At 44.2% G+C, this 20993-nt stretch overlaps 2 protein-coding genes across 2 annotated transcripts in view; both read right to left on the bottom strand.

Moving 5' to 3' along the window:
* The window catches only part of Nlrc4 (NLR family CARD domain containing 4), a 37701-nt gene that overhangs the window by 5355 nt on the left and 11353 nt on the right, over nt 1-20993 (bottom strand). The window contains exons 5-8 of the mRNA XM_038319756.1: nt 20045-20137; nt 8471-8641; nt 6380-6472; nt 3974-4141 (exon numbers count right to left, since the gene is read on the bottom strand). Of these exons, the coding sequence (XP_038175684.1) occupies nt 3974-4141; nt 6380-6472; nt 8471-8641; nt 20045-20137 (525 nt within the window). The remainder of the gene's footprint in view (nt 1-3973; nt 4142-6379; nt 6473-8470; nt 8642-20044; nt 20138-20993) is intronic.
* On the bottom strand, nt 15051-16560 carry LOC119807665 (adenylyl cyclase-associated protein 1-like). The gene is given in 3 exon segments (XM_038319758.1): nt 15051-15538; nt 15540-16044; nt 16046-16560. Coding segments are annotated over 3 exon segments (1422 nt in total). The 5' UTR covers nt 16531-16560; the 3' UTR covers nt 15051-15106.

The following is a 20993-nucleotide window of genomic DNA, read 5'->3' as shown; positions in this document are numbered from 1 at the left end:
CACAGTCTCCGCAGTCCTCATTCCTTATTCCTCCATGCGTGGTACAACTGCCCTGGACTCAGGTGAGTCCTGCTGTGTGGAAAGAAATGTATGACCATACATGGTCACACACACCTCTGATGCCAGCAGAGAGGCAGAGACGGAAAAATCATGAATTCAAGGCCAGTTTAAGATACCTAGAGAAACCCTGTCAGAAATTTAAAAAGGCAAGAGACAAAAGGAAGATGCTCCTTTTGTTAGTTTGTTTGTGGTGGTATTGTTTTGAAACAAGGTTTGGCTAAATATCCCAGGCCACCCTCAAACTCACTGCAGTCCACCTGCCTCAGCCTCCAACAATGCCAGCTTCGTAGGCTTGAATCAGCACATTCAGTCTCACCCTGCATTGGTCATGGAGGGGTTTGTTAGACATTAAACTTGGAGTTGTGGGCCGGGTGGTGGTGGCGCACGCTTTTAATCCCAGCACTCAGGAGGCAGAGGCAGGAGGATCTCTGTGAGTTCGATGATAGTTCCAGGACAGGATCCAAAGCTACAGAGAAGCTCTGTCTCAAAAAAAACCAAATAAATAAATAAATAAATAAATAAATAAATAAATAAACTTGTGGTTGCTTGGGAGATGCATGCTACAGTCTTTCAGGATGAGTGTTCACGGTTCAGATTGGAGGTTTTTTTTCTTTTGTTTTTTTCAAGAGAGGATTTCTCTGTGCATCCCTGGCAGTCCTGGAACTCGCTCTGCTGTAGACCATACTGGCTCGATCTCAGAACTGTCTGTTTCTGCCTCCCAAGTATGGGATCAAAGGCACAGACCACCACCACCTGGCTTCACGTTGGACTATTAAGTAGGAAGAGATGCTCCCTGGAAGAGACATTATAAATGTCCCTCTCCGCAGTCTGCACAGAAGCCGATTGTCCCCAAAGACAAAACACCAGAGCTCTGCAATGTCACAAGTCTGTGATTCCGGAACTCAGGGAGCCTGAAGCAGAGGACTGCAAGTTTGGGTCAGCTTGGTTTACACAGTGCTAACCCCTGTCTCAAAAAACCCAAAAAACCTAAGGTTAGCAAACAAACAAGAAAAGCTGTTGCCATCAGTGATCAGGTCAGCAGATTAAGAATAATGTCTGTGTAACCTGCCTGTGTGGACTGAGGCTCACCCAGGTACGCACTGAGGGATTATAGCCACTGCCAGGACGCCTGCAGACCAGCTCCCCAGCGCGGAGGTCTGTGAATCAATTGGCAGACATTGTGAGGCCTCTGTAGTTTGCTAAGTGACTCAGCACCCAGTGCTCACTTCCGAGTGTCTTCAGTCAGTGTCACCCAGGACTGCCATCCCCTTTGCAAGTTTTAGTCTAGAAAGTTCCCTAGGTTCTTTATTACAAATGCCTGGAGTAAAAGTATCTTTACTTAGCGGTAATCGAGAGAGAAGAGGAGGAAGTGAGGAAACCCAGGTGGGGAGGTGGGTCCCAGGCATCTACCTTTTCTCAGATCTGTGCTGCCTTCTACTGAGACCATCCTTCCTCCCCATTTTCTGTGCTTTAACTTCCTTAGAGGACAAACTGCTACTCCCACACCTCTTGTTGTTAAATGTATCTAAATTTCTACCAAGGAAACAGAAGCAGAAATGAGGTGTGTCGCTTCCACATCACTTTGAAAAGAAGTAGCATCTGCTCTCACTTGTTTGTCTCCTCCCATGAGGATCGACATGCCCACATGACAACAGCTATGACCATAAAGTTAAAAATAAGGAATGGAGGAGTCAAAATAACAGCTGTCTGGGAAATACTGTGCGGGGTGCAGCTGCCCCATCTGCTTGGGCTGCTCATTTGTGTACTACAGGATGGGAAGGAAGTCAGCTTCAGGCTCCAGTCAGCCATGGTCCAGCCAAGTCTTTGCCGATCTTTTGTCTGTGTCCAGCTTACCAGGCACACCGGTCCTTGCCTCCCTTTCTAACAGTGTTTCTCTCTCTAGGCCTTCACAACTCTTCTTCCTATTTTTCACATCCCATTTGATTCCCAGCATAGCAGGAACTCAAAATGCTTTTGTTTTTTCCAGGTTGTGGGCTTTCTCCCCAGGGAGCGACTTCTTGCCACTACCCATAGGAATGTAGAAAAGTCAAGCTGTTTCTGAGGCTCTCTGCTTCAGTTTGAGGACCTTAGCTGGGATTCCTGGGTGATTATCAGAGTGTGTGCAAACACAGGAAGGAAAAACAAGCAGTAGTCTCCATGGTCTAAGGACATACTTTCTGGTGACTGGGTCTGGATCAAAGTAGATCCAACAGGAAGAAAATCTGGGCATTTGGAGCTTGGCCATCTACAGACTTAGGAGATTGCAAATGGCCAAACTTCTCATGCTTTCTGCAGACATCTCTAACATTGCCCTTCAGTTCTCCTGAGCCCGTGTCAGGTTGCCTGGCGTTAACTGTCAGTCTGCCCGAATCAGGAATCACCTGCAAGATGGGCCTCTTGGCACACCTGTGGGGGTTCTCTTGATTGCATTCATGGAGGTGGTGAGGCCTGCCCACTGTTGGTGCCACCATTCCCTGCCTGGAGGAAGAAAACTGAACAGTCCAATGCATGCATTGATTCCATGTTCTCTGTCACCAATGGTGGATACAATGTGACCACTTCCTCAACTCCTGTTTCTCATTTCCCTGCTATGCTAGGCTGGAACCTGGATCCTGAAGCCCGAAAATAGGCCCTAAGTAATACATGATGGCACTAGCCGTGTATTCAGCAAGCATTTATCTGCCGTGTACCACAAACTGGGCATAGTCCTTGTCATTTTGAGCTTACAATATAGTGTGAAGTCACCCAATAATTAGATGACAGGTAGGGTACTGTGAGAGGGGACCTGAGAGCGGGTACACAGAAGCAGCAGGCATTGCACCTCCCCCGTCCCAGGACACTAGTAATTGGTCTTGTGTGTTCCAGGAGGAAGACTGGAAGGTTCTCAGTTGCCTCCAAAGCCACTTGCATGTCTGGTTTCCTCCCCACCCCACCCCCACAGCCAAACAATCAAAAGTCATCTCCAGAGCTGGAGGGTTAAATGGAGTTAAGAGCACTTACTGCTCCTGCAGAGGACCAGGATTTGGTTCCCAACTCCCACATGATACCCCACACCATCCGTAAGTTCAATACCAGGGGATCCAAACCCCTCTTCTGGCTCCATGCATGGTTTACATACATATATGCAAGCTACACACAGAATAATTTTTTAAGTCATCTTTCTCCCTTAGACACAAAGTGTCTTCTCAGCTTGTACCTCACTCTACAATATGAGAAGAGTCATCTGAAAGCAGACTCCAACAAAGAAGACTGAGTTTCAACTCAACACCCACGGAAAGGGACCACCCACGGAAAGGGGTGTTATTACTCTGTCTTGTGTCGCTGTGGTAGAATATCTCAGGCTGGTAAACTTCGCAACAGACAGAAATGTATTGACCCTTGGTCAAGGCTCAGGGACTAACACGTAGCAAGGCCTTCTCCTGTCTCTCCCCATGGCAGAAGGATGAGGGGTGAAGAAAAGTAAGCATGAGCTCAGTCTCCCAGTCCCAATCCCGTCTACACTTTGCACTTCTCATCCAGAAGGGTGGGCGATGAGCTGACCACCTCTGAGTTCCCATCTCCCAGCACTGTTCTATGGATCTTGTTTTATGCATGTAGTTTCAGGAGACACATTCAAACAAGACAACACGGGAAACAAGAAGGGGGAAAAACCTTCAAAATAAAAATTTCAGAGATTTAATATTTAAAAGAAATAAGATCCTAGTAAATAAGAAAGAGGAAGCTGGGTGGTGGTGGTGCTTGTCTTTAATCCCAGCACTTGGGAGGCAGAGGAAGATCTCTGAGCTCAAGGCCAGTCTGGTCTACAGAGTGAGTTCCAGGACAGCCAGAGCTGCACAGAGAAACCCTGTCCAGAGGAAGGGGAACTCTGTTTAAAATCATCTTTGCTCTCTTGGCTCTGTTTGCACGGACCTACCTATACTTCTGATCTCTGCATCCCCGAGTTTCCAGTTTTTCAGTCCAAGCTTGAGGAGCCCTGGGACCACCTCCAGCTGCTTCAGCAGGTTGGGCAGGGTAATGAGCACATCTGTGCACCACGGCAGCATCAGTGTGGTTAGCTGTTCCAGAATGCTGAGCCTGCCAACTTGAAACAGAATGATTCAGGAATTACATCAACTTAAAATCTGCACAGGATGAGGATGAAGGAATGATCTTTAAATCTGGTGACCCTGTAGGCTGCTTGATCTTTACTACGAATCTCCATTTTCTTGATTATTTTTTATAGAAAATATTCCAATATATAAACACTGTAGTAATCACGAAACTGTTACTAACAATGCAACCTTCAAAAACAACAAATCATAGAGTAGACTGCTTAATCCCGACCAGACTCGTGTGTTTTTCTGAAGTGAATTCCATATATATATATATAATTTTGTCATAACCACGTGCCACTGTGGCACCTCAAAAATCTTACTGTTCCCAGAGAGAGGAAACAGAACCGCAAAGATCACCTGGGGAGAAATGGTTATTTAAGTATCTGGTAAAGCAGCTGCTTGCAGTTATCTTGGTTTATAAAAAGAAAAATGCCTTTACCCTCCATATAAACCCCTTTCTTTTGAGACATACCCTTGACTGGCTTGGAACTCACTATGTAGACTAGGCTGGCCTCAAACTCACAGAGATCTGCTTGCTTATTCAAGTGCTGGGGTCAAAAGCACACACCACCATTCCTAGCACAAATGTCGTTTTTATCTTTGCCATGTGGCCTTGATAGAAACGTAAGCCCACCAATGACATAATAGTTAAAAAACAACCCAAAAAAAGCCTCTGTGTACTGTGAACTCGTCCAGCTAGTTGCTCAGAGTCAGGAAGAGAAGTCTGTCATGATCAGCCTGTCATGACCAGCCTTTCCTGATCCTCCACTGCCTGTTTGAGCTTGGTGGTTCTCCTGCCTCGTTTTCCTGTAACAACATTATCAGAATAAAAATCCTGTTGGCACCAGCATTCAAGAGGCAGAGGCAAGCCTAGCAGTGGTGGCACACACCTTTAATCCCAGCACTCGGGAGGCAGAAGTAGACAGATCGCTGTGGGTTCAAGGCCAGCCTGGTCTACAGGAGCTAGTTCCAGAACAGGCTCCAAAAGCAACATAGAGAAACCCTGTCTTGAAAAACCAAAAAGAAAAAAAAAAGAAAGAAACAGAGGCAGATGGATCTCCGTGATTTCAAGGACACCCTGTCTACTTAACAAGTTCCAGGCTGCAGAGTAAACCCCCCTCTCTCTCAACACAAAACTCCAAATGTTTTGCTCATCTGAGAACTCATGCACAGTCCCTTGCTACATCCAGACAGCATAAGAATATTGCAGTCCTTGGATGACTCAGTTGATACAATATGCATATAAACCAGTTTTATGAGCCTGGGGGTAGAAAAAGTCATATCACTAAATCCTTAAGCAAATTTATCATCAGCATCAAACACTAGCTTCCTTGTTGTTGGCAAACCGGAAGAGCCTCAGGTACAATGAAGATATTGAAACTGATGACTCAGAAGACACAAGCTTGGGCTTAGAGAAATGGTTCAACAGTTAAGAACATGCCCTACTCGCCGGGCGGTGGTGGCACACACTTTTAATCCCAGCAGAAGCAGGCAGATCTCTGTGAGTTCAAGGCCAGCCTGGTCTACAAGAGCTAGTTCCAGGACAGGATCCAAAGCTACCGAGAAACCCTGTCTAGAAAAACCAAAAATAAATAAATAAATAAGAACATGCACTACTCTTGTAGGAGGCCTGAATTCCATTCCAGAGCCCAGGCCAAATGGCTCATAATGCCTGTAACTCCAGCATCTAGGAGATGCGACACTCTCTTCTGGCCTCTGCAGGAACCTACACTCATGTGTGCATACATCCTACACACACGCACACACAAACACAGACACACACACAGATCATTTTTTTTCAATTATTTTTTGTGTATGAGTGTTTCACCTGCATTTACGTATGTGCACCCATCTGTGCCTGGTACCCACATAACTCAGAAGGCGGCATCAGATTCCCTGGAACCAGAGTTACAAATGTTTGTGAGCCGTCATTAAGATGTTGGGAACCAATCTCAGGTTCTTTGCATAGCATCCAAGTGTTCTTAACCACTGAGCAACCTCTCCAGCCCCCAAATTAAATAAAGCTTAAAAAAAAAGACATGGGTCTATGTTCCTTAATGGCAGTTTAAGAAAGCATTTGAGAAAGCAGTTAAGAACACATTTTCCCTCAGGAAGATGAGTTAGCAGGGTGCGTGTGGGTCCCGAGGCCCAGCTGCAGGCTGTACTTTCTGACCACCCAGCACACATAGTAAAAAGCACATTGCTGGCTGAGCTGCCGTTCTTACTCAGTTCCTGTACAGCTTCATTTCCATCCTTTCCCAGATAATTTTCTGATATATCGAGAACGTTCAGTTTGGCCAAATTGTGAAGATTCTGTGCTGGAAGAAAAAAACATTTTCAAGTAACCATATATACATTTTCCAGTATCTTTAGAATTCTGTGTCCTTGTTGTCTTTGCTAATGGCAATACACAGTTATTTGACTTGATTATTTCTCAAAGGAAGTAGGATGGGTGGACCCCTCGGTTTCCATGGCTTTGACTGAATGCACAGGTGTTTCCTAACCCCATATTTGGATTATTAAATCCACATCACATGGTGCCTGAAGCTGCATGGGATATAGAGTTAGTAATTCTAGACACTACTTTGTAGTTTATTCTTTATTGACCTCGGTTTGTTTGTTTGTTTGTTTAAGATAGGGTCTCACTATGTAGCCTGGAATGGCCTCAAACTCTCAAACTTGCAGAAATCCCCCTGCCTCTGGCATCTGAGTGCTGGGACTGAAGGTGTTTGTCACCACACCTGGACACTTCTCACATATTCTTAAAGGGATAAACTGTCTCACGTGGCTTTAAAAGGGGACAAGTTTCAGCCTTTAGCTGTTCTCCGTCTCAAACAACTGAGAAAAACTCCATGTTTCTCACACAGCTTTAGGGTCGGGGTCTCTTAGGGCACAGGCCCTGGTGGGCTGTGACAGGCAGTGGTAGGCACTAGGGATCTGAAGAACAAGATACCGTTACTAAAACAGTACTCTCTGTCACAGCGAAAAAAGGTTTAGTACAACAGATTAAAGGTCAATTTCTATTTAAAAAGCAGGTGAAGTTTTCATCAATATTTATATTTTCTCTTCTCCCTTACAGTTTATTGGTGAAAGTGGAGACATGAAGGTGTGTCCTATCATTTTATGTTCCCAGTATCAGTCTAGATTTTTCCAACCATTGGCTTCTTTAGCTATAAGTTTATATCAGTGTAAACATGGCAACCTTTATAGATTCCCAGCACTATTATACTCTTATTTTTTGATTTATTTTTATTCGTGTGTGTGTGTGTGTGTGTGTGTGTGTGTGTGTGTGTGTGTGTGTTTCTATGTGAGGGGATAAGCAAGGGAGTGCAGTTGCCCCAGAGGCCAGAAGGTGGCACCAAATCCCTTCAAGCTGGAGTTTCAGAAATGTGTGAGTTGCCAAATGTGGGTGCTGAAAACCACTCAAGTCTGATGGAAGAGCCGCAAACGCTCCTGACCTCCAAGTTATCGCTAGCCCCCATAGACTGACTTTCAAAGGGACACGCCTTTCACCCAGCATTCATGAGGCAAGGGATTCCTAGGAGTTCCAGGCAAGACTGATCTACACAGCAAGTTCCAGACTAACCAGAGATATATAGTGAGACAGATAAATAATATTAAAAGGTTATGCCATCGATTTTCCAAAAACTAAATCTTTAAAAATTACTTCCTGTATGGGTGTCCTGCCTGCATGTATGCCTGTGTGCCACGTGTGTGCCAGAAGAGGGTACTGAATCCTCTGAGACCTAATACAGATGGTGGTAAGCTGCCGTGTGGGTGCCAGGAATGGAACCCAAGTCTTTTGGACGAACAGTCAGTGATCTTAACTGCTGATCCATGTCTCCAGCCCCAAACTCTCGATTTTAAGACATGTCTGAATTGAACAGTTTATTGAAAAATATGCACAGTTTTCTCTGTAATTGGTATGCGTAATATTTGGGAACTCAAAAGACTGAAGTGTTGTATCATTGTATTCTAAGTCCATCTTAACAGAGCAAAGGGAAGACTGAGAAGCCTAGCAACATGGAGGCAATCCTTCTCTTGCTCCATCATTATATATGATGATGTCACTATATCATGACACTTTGACAAAATGGTGGAAATTGGGGCGAGGGATGTTTTGAGATGGAGAATTTTAAAAAAAATTTTTTTACTTATAACTTTTTCTCGAGGTTATAATATCTTCGACTATCCTGCAGTCCTCTTTTCATTGCCATTAATAATTTTGATTCTCAGTTGGATAAAGCTCATTAATGTGAAAACGTCCAGTGTTCCGCTGTGTGTCCCCTGAGGGGCACAAGGGTTCCCCTGATTACCTAGGGTTTTCACAGAATTGGTCGTCAGACAGCAGGCCACCAACTTCATCTCTTGCAGGTCACAGGGTTCTCCCGACAGAGACTCAATTATGGAATCCATCCCCTCCCCGATATCAGACAAATGAGTCAGATGAAATAAGCTCATCTTCTTCAGGTTTCCCAGGCCTTTGGCTACGAGAAAAGGGGAAAGAAGTATATGAGCAGACCACGCTTATCTGGTTAAACCCAGATTCGCAGAGCGGAAGGGTGACAACTGAGAAGAAACAGTTTCGTCTTCTTTTTCTTTCTTAAAGATTTATTTATTTACTATGTGTATGCTGTTCTGCCTGCACACCAGATCTCATTACAGGTGGTGTGAGCCACCATGTGGGTGCTGGGAACTAAACTCAGGACCTCTGGAAAAGCAGCAGGCGATCTTAACCTCTAAGCCACCTCTCCGGCTCTCAGTTTCCTGTTCTTTTAAAAAATATTTATGCATTTCCCCTGCCTCTAGCATCTGAGTGCTGGGACTGAAGGTGTTTGTCACCACAAACATACATTTCTACATAGGGAGAGTCTTACTATTTAGCCCAGGCTGGCTCAGGAGCTTCCTGCTGAGGCTGCCTGCTGCTAGATTCCAGACATGCTCTTTCTTCCTGGACTTTACTGCCCTCAAGAGACTGAGTTCAGAGGGGCAGCGGGTGCTACAGCCACATGGAGGGCCAATGCCACTGCCTGGCCCTGGACTGTGACACAGGACAGACGGACTCCCTCCAGCGAACACTACACCTGGAGCAGTATGTTCTGCCAGGGCCAGAGGATGCTTCTACCCACGGTACAGTCAACTGTAGGTGGGCTAGAGTGCCCCTCATTCTTAGGCCTGGCATTGATGTGGCCTTTAGGATTGATTAGATGGAACTTAAATCATCAATACACATCCTGAGTCAATGGTACACATGAAAGAAATACATGGTGACTTTTGGATCCTAGCTGTCTCCCTTTCCACTTCTTTGGTATTGGAGTTTTCACCCGGGCTCTGTGCATGCTAAGCAAGTGCTCTACCATTGAGGTGCATCCCTCAGACCAAGGTTTTATCAATCCCATTGTTAGGAGCTTAGGGGAAACGGCAGATAATGTATTGAAGCATGAATTCTAGTTGGTCTTTATACTAAAAACCCAGAGTCAGATATAGGGGTTAATGCTGAAGATCAGAGAAGCAGAGCGCCAGGCACTAGAGAGACCTTTTACCTCTACCAATGCTCAGACTGAAGGGGCAATCATGTCCTCAGACTGCATCTCCAGACTGCGTCTCCTCCAAACCTCCAGCTGCAGCTGTCCACACCAAACCTCAGACTACCCTATGTTCCTGTCTCCTTCTGTATAACAGTCCAGACTACCCTATGTTCCTACCCTATGTTCCTGTCTCCTTCTGTCTAACAGTTCTTTCTCCACCCTATCATTCCTGTCTCTGCCTTCCTAGTGCTGGGATTAAAGGCATGGGATCCCAAGTGCAAGGATCACCTTTGTGTGAACTCTGTTTCTCTTTTAGAGATTCAATCGTGCATAGCCCAGGTTAGCCTTGAACTAACAGAGATCCGTCTGCCTCTGTCCTTAGTTCTGGAATTAAAGGTGTGTGCCAGTACTCCCTGGCCTCTAGTGGCTAAGGTCTGCACTCTGACATTCGGGCAAGCTTTATTTGTAAGAACATAAACAAAATATCACTACAATGTATGTGATTCAATCAGTAGTATAGTGGCATATTAAGTATAGTGGGATATTATTTGTGTTTTAATAAATAAAGCATGCCTGAAGATCAGTACCAAGCAGCCACACTAGTCAGCCATACAGGCCAGGCAGTGGTGGCACACACCTTTAATTCCAGAAGCCACACTAGGTAGCCATAGAGGCCAGGTGGAGTGGTACATGCTTTTAATTCCAGCACTAGGGAGAAATATAAGGTAGAAGGAGACAGGAACTCGCTCTCTTTCAGTCTGAAGATTTCACTGAGGTATGAGCTCTCTAGTGACTTGGCGGCTTTGCTTTTCTGATCTTCAGGTTGAGTCCCAATATCTATCTCTGGACTTTTATTATTTGAGCTATAGCTGGTACCCAACGTTTGGGATACAAATTCATGACAAGGCTGTTTGCCTGTGACTTTCTAGCCACCAGCACAGGCCAGAGCTCCACATGGGGGTCCAGTCCCACCCGGCTAGGTTTTTTTTTGTTTTTCTTTTTCTCCTCAAGTCTGTGAGTAAGTTTGGGATTTTCCTGACGTAGCCTCTCTGAAACAGTCTCCAGCTGCCACCCAAACTCCAGAAGCACCTGGGTTCCAAAAGCCACAGCACTCCCCTCCCTCCACTGACTGGCTCTGCCTTCGGGCAGCCTCTGCAGCCTCCCTACCCCTCCACCTCCCCACCCCCTCACCCCCGCCAACAGCCACACGTGCTTTTTCTGAACAATTTCTCTCTCCCCCACCATAGGTTGCGGGCTCTCCCAGAACTTCCTTCTCAGGATGCTGCCCAACTAAGCAGCTGCCTTGGAATCCAGTCGGGCTTTCACTGTTCTACGCAGCAGCAGCCAGTCAGCCCCACATCCTCATCAACATCATCAGTAGATTTGGTAAGACAATTGGGAATTCTTAGATAGAAGAATTAGTTAAAAGAGAGCTTTTTCCCACATTAAAAATGAGAAAAAAAAACCATTACAATAGAGGGATTTGGGTCCCTGAACGACAATATGCTAGACAATTTGAAAATGGGACAATTTAATAGGACGATATCTAATTTAGGTGGAGTTTATGTGATGTTAATTGTGACACTTTATCACTTTTGTTTTATCACTAAAAAAGTTGGTTAATCTGAGTGCTAAGATACAGGGACTTAGAAAAACCTAATAAAATAGATCACAGAGATATTCAAATACAGACAGAGGAATTTAATGGAGAACCAATTTCAGCATTGCTTTATAAGACTATTCTTATAGTCTCTATAGAGGAACAGCCTAAGGTTTTCAAACAACCAGTCTTAATATCTAGGAATTGCCAATTGATAGAGTAAGAGCTGTGTCAATATTAGATTTAAGGAGATTCAAAGAAGCAATAATCTCATGTGGCATGCATTCACCTTTTGTGAGGCAAATGTTAAACTCATGGTCCGTTTGCAATAAGAATTATCCCTGGAGACTGGATAGAATTGGTAAAAGATGTTTTAGAGCCTGGTCCACAATTACAGTGGAGTTCAGAGAAGAGGCTAATGTTATCGAACAATGGAGTAAAGCTAGAGGTAGGGAAATCTCCTAATCAAATTCTTAGAAAAGGAAATTATGCTATGATAGAAAGGAAATCTGTATATGATGGTCACATCCTGGCTTTATGTCATGCATAAAGCCAGCTTTGAATGCTTGGGACAGAACTGAAGAAGTAGGGAAGAAGACTGAATCATTTACTGACGTCATACAGGGCCCAAAAGAAACCTTCATGGATTTCTTACAAGATTGACATCAGCAGTAAAAAGAATGATACCAAATTCAGAAGTCAGAAAATAATAATTGAATCTCTGGCTTTTGAAAAGGTGAATTCTCTATTCAAATGGATAATTAGGCCATTAAAGGCAAGGTCAGCACTTTTGGAGGAATGGATTGAGATACAGTTAACATTGAATCTCATACCGCGATGATGCATGGATAGGAGAGGTGATTTCCAGAAATTTGAAGAAAAATTGAAATATCAAATGTTATAATTCTGGCAAGCAAGGTCAACTTAAAAGGGAGTGTAGACAGGGCTTTCCTAGAAACAATGTTTTTTCTAAGAATAATTTGTCCAGAATGCCCCTCCCTTCTGGATTATGCTATTTTCATGGTACTAAGGGATTTTAAAGAACCTCTCCACAGTTACCAATTTGAAACATGCAGAAAGAGTTGTTTTGCATATTGAAACTGCTGGGTTTATACCAGATGATACAGAATTGACTTTATTATTTATTCAGACATAAGATATAATCAGGAATAGGCATTATTCCATATTCATAACACACATCTGATTCCATATGGGTCTGCCAGGTTCTCTAGCACAAGCTAATGCAGAAATCAATCAATTATTGATTGGAAATGTGCTGGAGTCCTCAGAATTTCATAAAAATATCATGTCAACAGCAAAGATTTAAAAAAACTTTTCATCCTGTGGCAACAAACCAAGGAAATTATGAAGAAATGTCCTACTTGTTCTTTCTACAACCAAGCACTACAATCTGTAAAAAGTAACCCAAAGGGTATTCAAAGGAATAAAATATGACAGATGGATGTGTTCCATTTTGTAGAATTTGGAAAACTGAAATATGTAAATAACATCGTTGATACCTATTCAGGTTTTTAATGGGAAACTGCTTTGAATTTGAAAAAGGCTGACTGGGGAATCACACATTTGCTAGAAGTTATGGCCACCATGGTTATACCTGTACAAATAAAGACAGACAATGCTCCAGTATGTCTCTAAGAAAATAAAGCAGTTTTTTGCTTATTATAATATAATGCATATTACAGGTATACCACAAAATCTTATAGGCTAGGCAGTTATAGAAAGATCAAATCAAACTCTAAAGGATATGTTAAATAAACAGAAAGAGATGATAAATACCCCCAGAAATAGATTGCACAGTGCTTTACTAACTTTGAATTTTCGAAATGCTAATGAGAAAGGAGCAACAGCTGTGGAGAGACAGTGGATAGTAGAGAAAACTATAGAATTATATCAGACAATATACATTAAAGATGTACTGACCTCAGAATGGAAACCAGGACATATGTTACATTGAGAAAAAGGTTTTGCTTTTGTTTCCACAGAAGAAAGGGTATGGATACCATCAAAATTGATAAAGATTCAATTTGAACAAGAAACACCTCCTAATTAGAAGAGATGATAGTTCATTAAGCATCATGGCCTTTTAATCTGAAGTAACCTATAAAACTAACAAATGCTTTTTATCAGATATATCTTGCCATTAGAAAATTTCCCCAAAGTTAGGGTTGGGAAAGGGTCAGAAAAGAATTACAGATACACAATATAAAGACAAATTCAGATGGAAAAAGCCTCTAAATGGGTCACAGTGTTGGATAAATGTACATAAGCTTGGGAGAGAGAAGAAAAAGAACATAGACAGTTATAAAAAGAAGTAAATGGTTTTTTTTTTTCAAAAAGGTAAAGTCGGGGCTGGAGAGATGGCTCAGAGGTTAAGAGCATTGCCTGCTCTTCCAAAGGTCCTGAGTTCAATTCCCAGCAACCACATGGCCACTCACAACCATCTGTAATGGGGTCTGGTGCTCTCTTCTGGCCTGCAGGCAGACACACATACAGAATATTGTATACATAATAAATAAATATTAAAAAGAAGTTTTTTAAAAATAAAAATAAAAAAGGTAAAGTTTTTAAAGAGACACAATACAGACAGTCATAGATTAAAAGGAGTAAAGAAAAATAAGCCACAAAAAGATGGCATATACATAGAAAGCCTGGATTATGTATAATATTGTGTTTTCTTTGAATTTTTTGACTGTGAAGGAGCTAAGTACAGAGAGGCAGTTCATTGTATGGGCTGTTAAGCTAAACCAACCTATATATTGTGAAGGTATCTTTTTTTGGGGTATTAACTTTATTCTATTTTCTGTATAACTTTAAGTACATAAAGGTTTATTTCCACAGGCCTCAGGAAATGGGCAAGAAGTCACAGGACAATCTCTCTTCCCACCAAAAACAAAACAAAACAAAAAACGTTGCATATTTTGGTCAGTGTGTCCTAGAGGGAGAGCTGGAATTTACAATAGCAATGCTATGCAAGATTCGTAGGGAAATCAAGACCCAGACAACCTGCAATGGAGGTCTCAGTCCTGCTCAGGGCCCTCAATGCGGCACTAAGCTGCCGAGCATGACAGGCATGGGCAGGGAAGAGGACCGCCAGACTCCTTGGAATGGTGTGCTGCTTTGCTTTGCTTTTTAAGCTGGCCCCATGAGAACCAAGGTGGTCATCCCAGAGGAAGGGAAAAGGGTTGAGGCTTTTTTTTTCCCCTCAAAAATGGTACTGCTACTGCAGCTGAGAGCAGAAAGCCTGCTACTTTGTGGTTGAGGCTGACCCAGAATGGAATGCAGAATGAAGGAATGCTTTTAGGAAACAAGTCTGCTTGGAATGCTGAGTGGCAAGCCTTAGCCTTTGGTTCAGTGCAACCCTGGCCTCACTTCTCAACGATGAACAATTAGATTGGTTAGAACCTTACGGAGTCACACTGGCTCCTACTACCGCCATGCTCGCTGTTTGATTAGAACATATTCTGATCTGTTTGTTTCCAGGATGTTTCCCCCCCAAGGACTATTTGTTGATAGAATGACCCCCAAAGCTGAAAGCTCCAGCCTGGGCCTGCAGCTCTTAAGCACGGACTGTGGTGGAGCTGCGCTGGTGCGGAGCCAAGCACCTTCCCGCCAGAGATCCACTGACCTGCTGTCCCGCCCATTCTCAGCCTGAGGTATATTCAGTGAAGGCAGGTAGCTGGGCTTCTCAGAATAGAGAAGCAGTTTAAGAGCAGAAAGGTAGAGGAAATCTAGAAAAGAACCGTCTCCATACAGATGTATCCCATGGTGTGAAAGGGGAGGGCGCAGGACCCGCGGGCATTCGCTTATCCAGCGATCTCTGTCACTGTGGTGACCAACTTCTGCCCATTCCACAAGGTCTTGAACTGCTCAGGGACTGGAAACTCGTTAAAATCTCTGCCTTCTGTAGGAATGAGGACGTTCATCTCAGAAGACTTGGCACTGACTATCTCGCAGTCCAGGGAGCTCTTGCTCAGGTAAGCATGGCAGCCATCTGTTTTGTTAATGGAAATGGTTGGCACTTTTCCCATCACCTGAACTTTGACATCTCTACTACTGATTATCTCCACAATGCCCACCACGTCATCAAACACCAGGCCGAGCTTCTTACAGTTATCTACTGTAATGGAGTTAATTTTGCCCTTGATTTGCAATGTCGTGTTGACACACTTGTATATGTAAGCCACCTGTTTCGGCTCAGTGTCCTCGATCAACAGGTTGGAAACATTCTCCTGGTTTTTCCACTTGCCCCTTCTTGCCTTCCAGTTCCAGCAGAGCTGGCTCCTTCTTTGGGGCTGGTTCGGGGGAGGGGCTGGTTTGAGGTTTAGGTGCAGAGAAGGGTTTGGTGCCACTCCAAACTGGCCCACTCTGAGCTTTCAGGGCAGGGTTCTTGTGAGTCTTCATGCCATCAGATACATGTTTCAGGGCATGTGTGATGCTCTCCCCCTGATTAATCTGTGCAAACAGTGCTGAGCGGGAAGCAGAGTTGTAGGAACTGGAACTGGTAGGGACTGGAGGAAGAGGTGGGCCTGGTGGGGGTGGAGGGGGACCTGATCCAACAGAGGGTCCGGATGGCAATCCACTCAGTTCTTTTGCCATAGGCCCCGTCTTGCTCCAGGCCAGGCTAGTGGTGTGGAACTCCTTAATATAAGCCCGCAGTTCTGTCCATATGCTCAAGTAAGCTTTGACCCAGTCGACATGCTTCTTATCCACATCTTTGTACTCCTTGAGGACCTGTTTGTGTAAAACATGCAGCGTCGGTCATCTCTTTCACAAAGGGGCCGGGCTTTGCAGCCAGAGCCACTCAGCCCAGGGCCTGGATGCTTTCACTGACAGCCGACAGGTGGTTGAAGAACTTGCTGCCTCGGTTCTTCTCCCGGAAGGTTATGACTTCTTGGATCTGCTCTGAGATTGGTGCCAACAAACCAGAAAGCTTATTACCGGCTGGCTGCTGGCACTGAGAAGCTGTAACCAGAAGAGCTCGCTCCAACGTCAGGCCTGTGTGGACCATCTCTGCGTGTTCCTGCACGTCTCCCCCAGTCTCCTTACTCATCTTCAAGTACTCTGCCACGGGATTGGCAAGCAGCGAGTCAAAGGCTTGCACATATGGAACTGCTCCTTTTGAAGAGCTGTCTCCGTAGCCACAGTGCATGTCAGAGGAGTGTGACACTGCCTCCAGGCGGCCCACTGCCCTCTCCAATCTTTCTACAAGATTTTGCATGTCGGCCATAATGTTCCACCTGCTCCGGACTGCGATCAGCCGCTCTCTGCGAAGGTATCTTGATTCCAAAACTTGGGTCTAAGGATATGCTGCTTTAAGCAGGCAGTGGTGGCACACAGCTTTAATCCCAGCACTTGGGAGGCAGAGGCAGGCAGTTCTCTGTGAGTTCAAGGCCAGTCTTGTCTATAAGAGCTAGTTCCAGGGAAGGTTCTAAAACTACAGTGAAACCGTTTCTTAAAAAAAAAAAAAAAAAAAAGCAAAAAAAAAAAAAAAAAAAAATAGAAAGGATATGTTGCTTTGGAAAAGAGGTTCTTCTTTTCTTTCCACAGAGGATGAAAATCTGTGGAATCCTTTAAGATTAATGTGGTTTGATGGACCAAGACCCCTCAAAAGGTCACTGTGAACACCCCCCAAAATTACTTTGCCCAACAAAATGCACGAAGCAGTTTGGAAAGAATTATTCCTAAATTCCCTAAATGATTGTTTATAAACATTTGTTTACATTAAATCTCATATGCTAATGAGATTTGCATTGATATGGTTCTTGATTTGCTGATACAAATTTAAGATCAATTTATATATATATATATATTTCTGCTCTTGATTAAGGTATTGTGTTTGTGTAGCTCATTTAAAAATGTAATGTATAGTTAAGAAATATAGGTCAATAGTCATCTATAATAGTCAAGCTTGTCATGATAGTTAGGTTTTCTAGATATATAGGGATATATTTCAGTTAGATAGATATTCTTCAAATCTTTCAGAGACCTTCATAATATGGCATTTAAAATGTTTTAAGAACTTAGGGCTTTTCATGACAATGAGACACATCTACTTCTGGCAGCACCAATTACTTCAAGAGGAAGATGGTTATCAAAGGGGCTCCTTGTGGAGTTTGTTAGCCATTTGGGAAGGATACTGCTCTTGCCTGGACTGCTTGATGTTATGCTGAATGAACTAAACATGCAGGACCCACAGAGAAATGACTGCTGAACTTGCCTAAAAGTGAGACAGTCCTTTGGGGTTCCTGCTTCATGAAAGAGTCTGCCAGACATTCTGCAGGACACAGAAGAAAGCTGATGAACTTTGCCATTACAAGGCAGAACAGATCTTCAAATTTCCTGCTTCACCGAAAAGTCTGCTGTATACTATAGGCCTGTGGGTTGAAGATAGATGCCCCAATGTTACAGAAGAACTTTGGGTGACTGTCCAGACAGTGAGATGTCTCTGTGATTTCTAGAGTTTTGGAAGTTGCTTACAGTGCATTTCCTGTTTACTTAGGTAGTATTATATCCTTATGGAGTATTTGATGGAGTTGAAGATTAGATAGTTATAATTATAGTTTCCTTAGTTATGATAAAAATAAATTAGTTATAAATTTTGTAACTGTAATTCTTGTTAGATACCTGTTATATGTATTTTTTCTGTGTTAAAGTAAAAACCTTTCTTTTTATTTAAACAGAAAAGAAAGGTGATGTGGGATTCCCTTCTGTATGCTGTGAATATCATTGATTAATAAAGAAACTGTCTTGGCCTGTGATAGGGCAGAGTAGATCTAGGTGGGGAAAACTAAACTGAATGCTGGGAGAAGGGAGGCAGAGTTTAGAGATGACATGTAGCCACCGCCAGAGACAGATGCACTGGAACTTTGCCGGTAGGCCACAAGCCTTGTGGTAAATATAAAATAATGAAAATGGGTTAAAGTAAGATGTAAGAGCTAGCCAATAAGGGGTACAGTATGAACGGAATCCTGCTGAAGGATTCCTGGGAGATGGAGCACGCCCCACGAGAGCAAGGTGGTCATGAGTTCATAAAGCAGATTACTGGGACCAGGGCGATGTTCCAGTGAGTACACACAGCACATGCACAGTGACCTAACTTCAAATCCTCAGAATGCACAGCTAAGCATGTAGCATGCGTCTTTATTCCCTGTGCTCCTACACTGATTGGCAGGCAGAGACAAGGGATTCTCCAGGAGCTTCTGGGTCATCAAGCCACATATACAGAATACAGCAACAGTCAACAAAAAGACCCTGTCTCAAAAGAGGTGGAAGGTGAGGACAGACTCCACAGTCATCCTCTGAGCTCCTTAGTCACTGTGCTACTGCTGTGAAGAGACACTATGAGACAGGGTTTCTCTAAGTAGCTTTTGGAGCCTGTCCTGGAACTGTCTTTGTAGACCAGGGTGGCCTTGAACTCACAGAAATCCACCTGCCTCTGTCTCCCAAGTGCTGGGATTAAAAGTGTGTGCCACCACCGCCAAGCGACCATGTCAACTCTTAGAAAGGAAAGCATTTAATTGGGACTGGCTTACTGATGAAGGAGTGTCTATGTGTTACTTTCATTATTAATAAAGAAACTGCCTTGGCCCTTTAAGCGACAGAAAATTAGGTAGGCGGAGTAGACAGAACAGAATTGTGGGAGAAAGGAAGCAGAGTGGGGGAGACGCTTCAGGCAGTCGCCATAGGCAGTCGCCATGCCTCTCCTCTCTGAGATGGATGCAGGTTAAGATCTCTCCTGGTAAGCGATTCACCTCATGGTGCTACACAGATTACTAAATATGGGTTAATTAGCCAATAAGAGGCTGAAACTAATGGGCCAGTATTTAAAAGAATACAGTTTCCGTGTAATTATTTTGGGTAAAGCTAGCTGGGTGGCGGGACACAGCCCGCCATTCCTTCTACAGCTTACTGTTTCAGAGACTTCCAGTAGTCCATTGTCATCATGGTAGGGAGCATGGCAGCACAGAGGCAGACATGGTGCTGGAGAAGTACCTGAGAGTTCTACATTCTGATTCACAGGCAGCAGGGAGAGAGAGAGACTGGGCCTGCCATGGGTTTTTGAAACCTCAAAGCCCACCCCAGTGACACACCTCCTCCAACAAAGGCATACTTCGTGACCCTTCTTATCCTTTCAAAGAGTTCTACTCCATGGTTACTAAGCATTGAAATATATAAGCCTATGGGGGATGTTTTTGTCTTTTTTTTTTTTTCCTGAGACAGGGTTTCTCTGTGTGGCTTTGGTGCTTGTCCTGGTACTCTGTAGACCAGGCTGGCCTTGAACTCACAGAGATCCACCCACTTCTGCCTCCTAAATGTTAGGATTAAAGGCATGTGATGTGCCACTACCAGTGCCCGGCTGGGGGCTGTTCCTATTCAAACCACCACACCTCCACACATGAACCACGCCATGCACATGCCCCCCCACACATAAGGATCTTGCCTTTTATAGATGCAACTTGTGCCAAATAATCTCAAACTAACCATTCTTACCATTGTACCTACAGGAATAATAATACTAAAGAGGGGCTGGAAAGATGACTCAGCAGTTAAGAGCACTGACAGCTCTTCCAGAGGACCCAGGTTCAATTCCCAGCACCCACATGACAGCTCACAACTGTCTGTAACTCTAAGATCTGACACCCTCACACAGACATACACGCAGGCAAGACACCAATGCATATAAAATTAAAAAATAAATAATTAAAGAAACAAACAAAATATTGAAGAAACAAATATCTGACCTAGGTTTTTAGCATCTTCCTCCTTCATCCCAATGTTGTCCAGGACGAGCTTCACGAGGTTCTTCAGATTACCCAAGCTGTCAGTCAGACCACCTGCCAAAGGAAAACAGATCGGCATGTGTCCCTCCCCGGTGCTGTCCTTGTTTACCACCACTGTCATTCCTATTACCAATCAGAAGATTTTAGTTATCACAAAGGGTAGCTAGTGCTCACAATAGTCACATAAACGTGGTTATTTTGTCAGAAATGGGTGGTGTACTCTGCTGGAAGCATGCTGTTCAAATATAATGGAATTGAACAGAAAGATAAAAGATAGCCAGATGTGGTGATCATGCCTATAATCCCAGCACTTGGAGGGCTGAAGCAAGAGGATTGCAGTAGGTGTGAGGCAAGTCTGGGCTGCATGAGACCCTGTATTGAAAAGGGGACTGGGAAAGGAGAGGGGAAAGAAGTGGATGGAACTTGGGTGAGGAGGAGATGAGAGAAGGTAAGAAAGGAGAGAAGAAGAAAGAACAGGAGGAGAAAAGAGGAGAGGAAAGGAGGGAAGGGGAAGGGAGAGGAGAGGAAGGAGGGGGAGGCAAGAAGAGAGGAGTGGAGAGGACAGGACAGGAGAGGAGAGGAGAGGAGAGAAGAGGAAGGGAGAGGAGGGAGGGGAGGAGAGAAGAGAGGACTGGAGAGGACAGAAGAAGAGAGAAGAGGAGAGGGGAGGAGAGAGGAGGGGAGAGGAAGGGAAGAGAGGAGAGGGGGTTGGGGAGAGGAAGGGAAGAGAGGAGAGGGGGTTGGGGAGAGGAAGGGAAGAGAGGAGAGGGGAGGGGAGAGGAATGGAAGAGAGGGAGGGGAGGAGAGGGGAAGGGAGGGGAGGGGAGGGGAGGAGAGGAGAGGAGAGGAGAGGAGAGGAGAGGAGAGGAGAGGAGAGACATAAAACACATAAATCTTTGGCAGCTGAAAA

Source organism: Arvicola amphibius, chromosome 2 (genome assembly GCF_903992535.2).
Source record: "Arvicola amphibius chromosome 2, mArvAmp1.2, whole genome shotgun sequence".
NCBI lineage: Eukaryota > Metazoa > Chordata > Mammalia > Rodentia > Cricetidae > Arvicola > Arvicola amphibius.
Note: the sequence above shows the minus strand (reverse complement) of the source record. Positions and strands in the feature narration are given on the sequence as shown.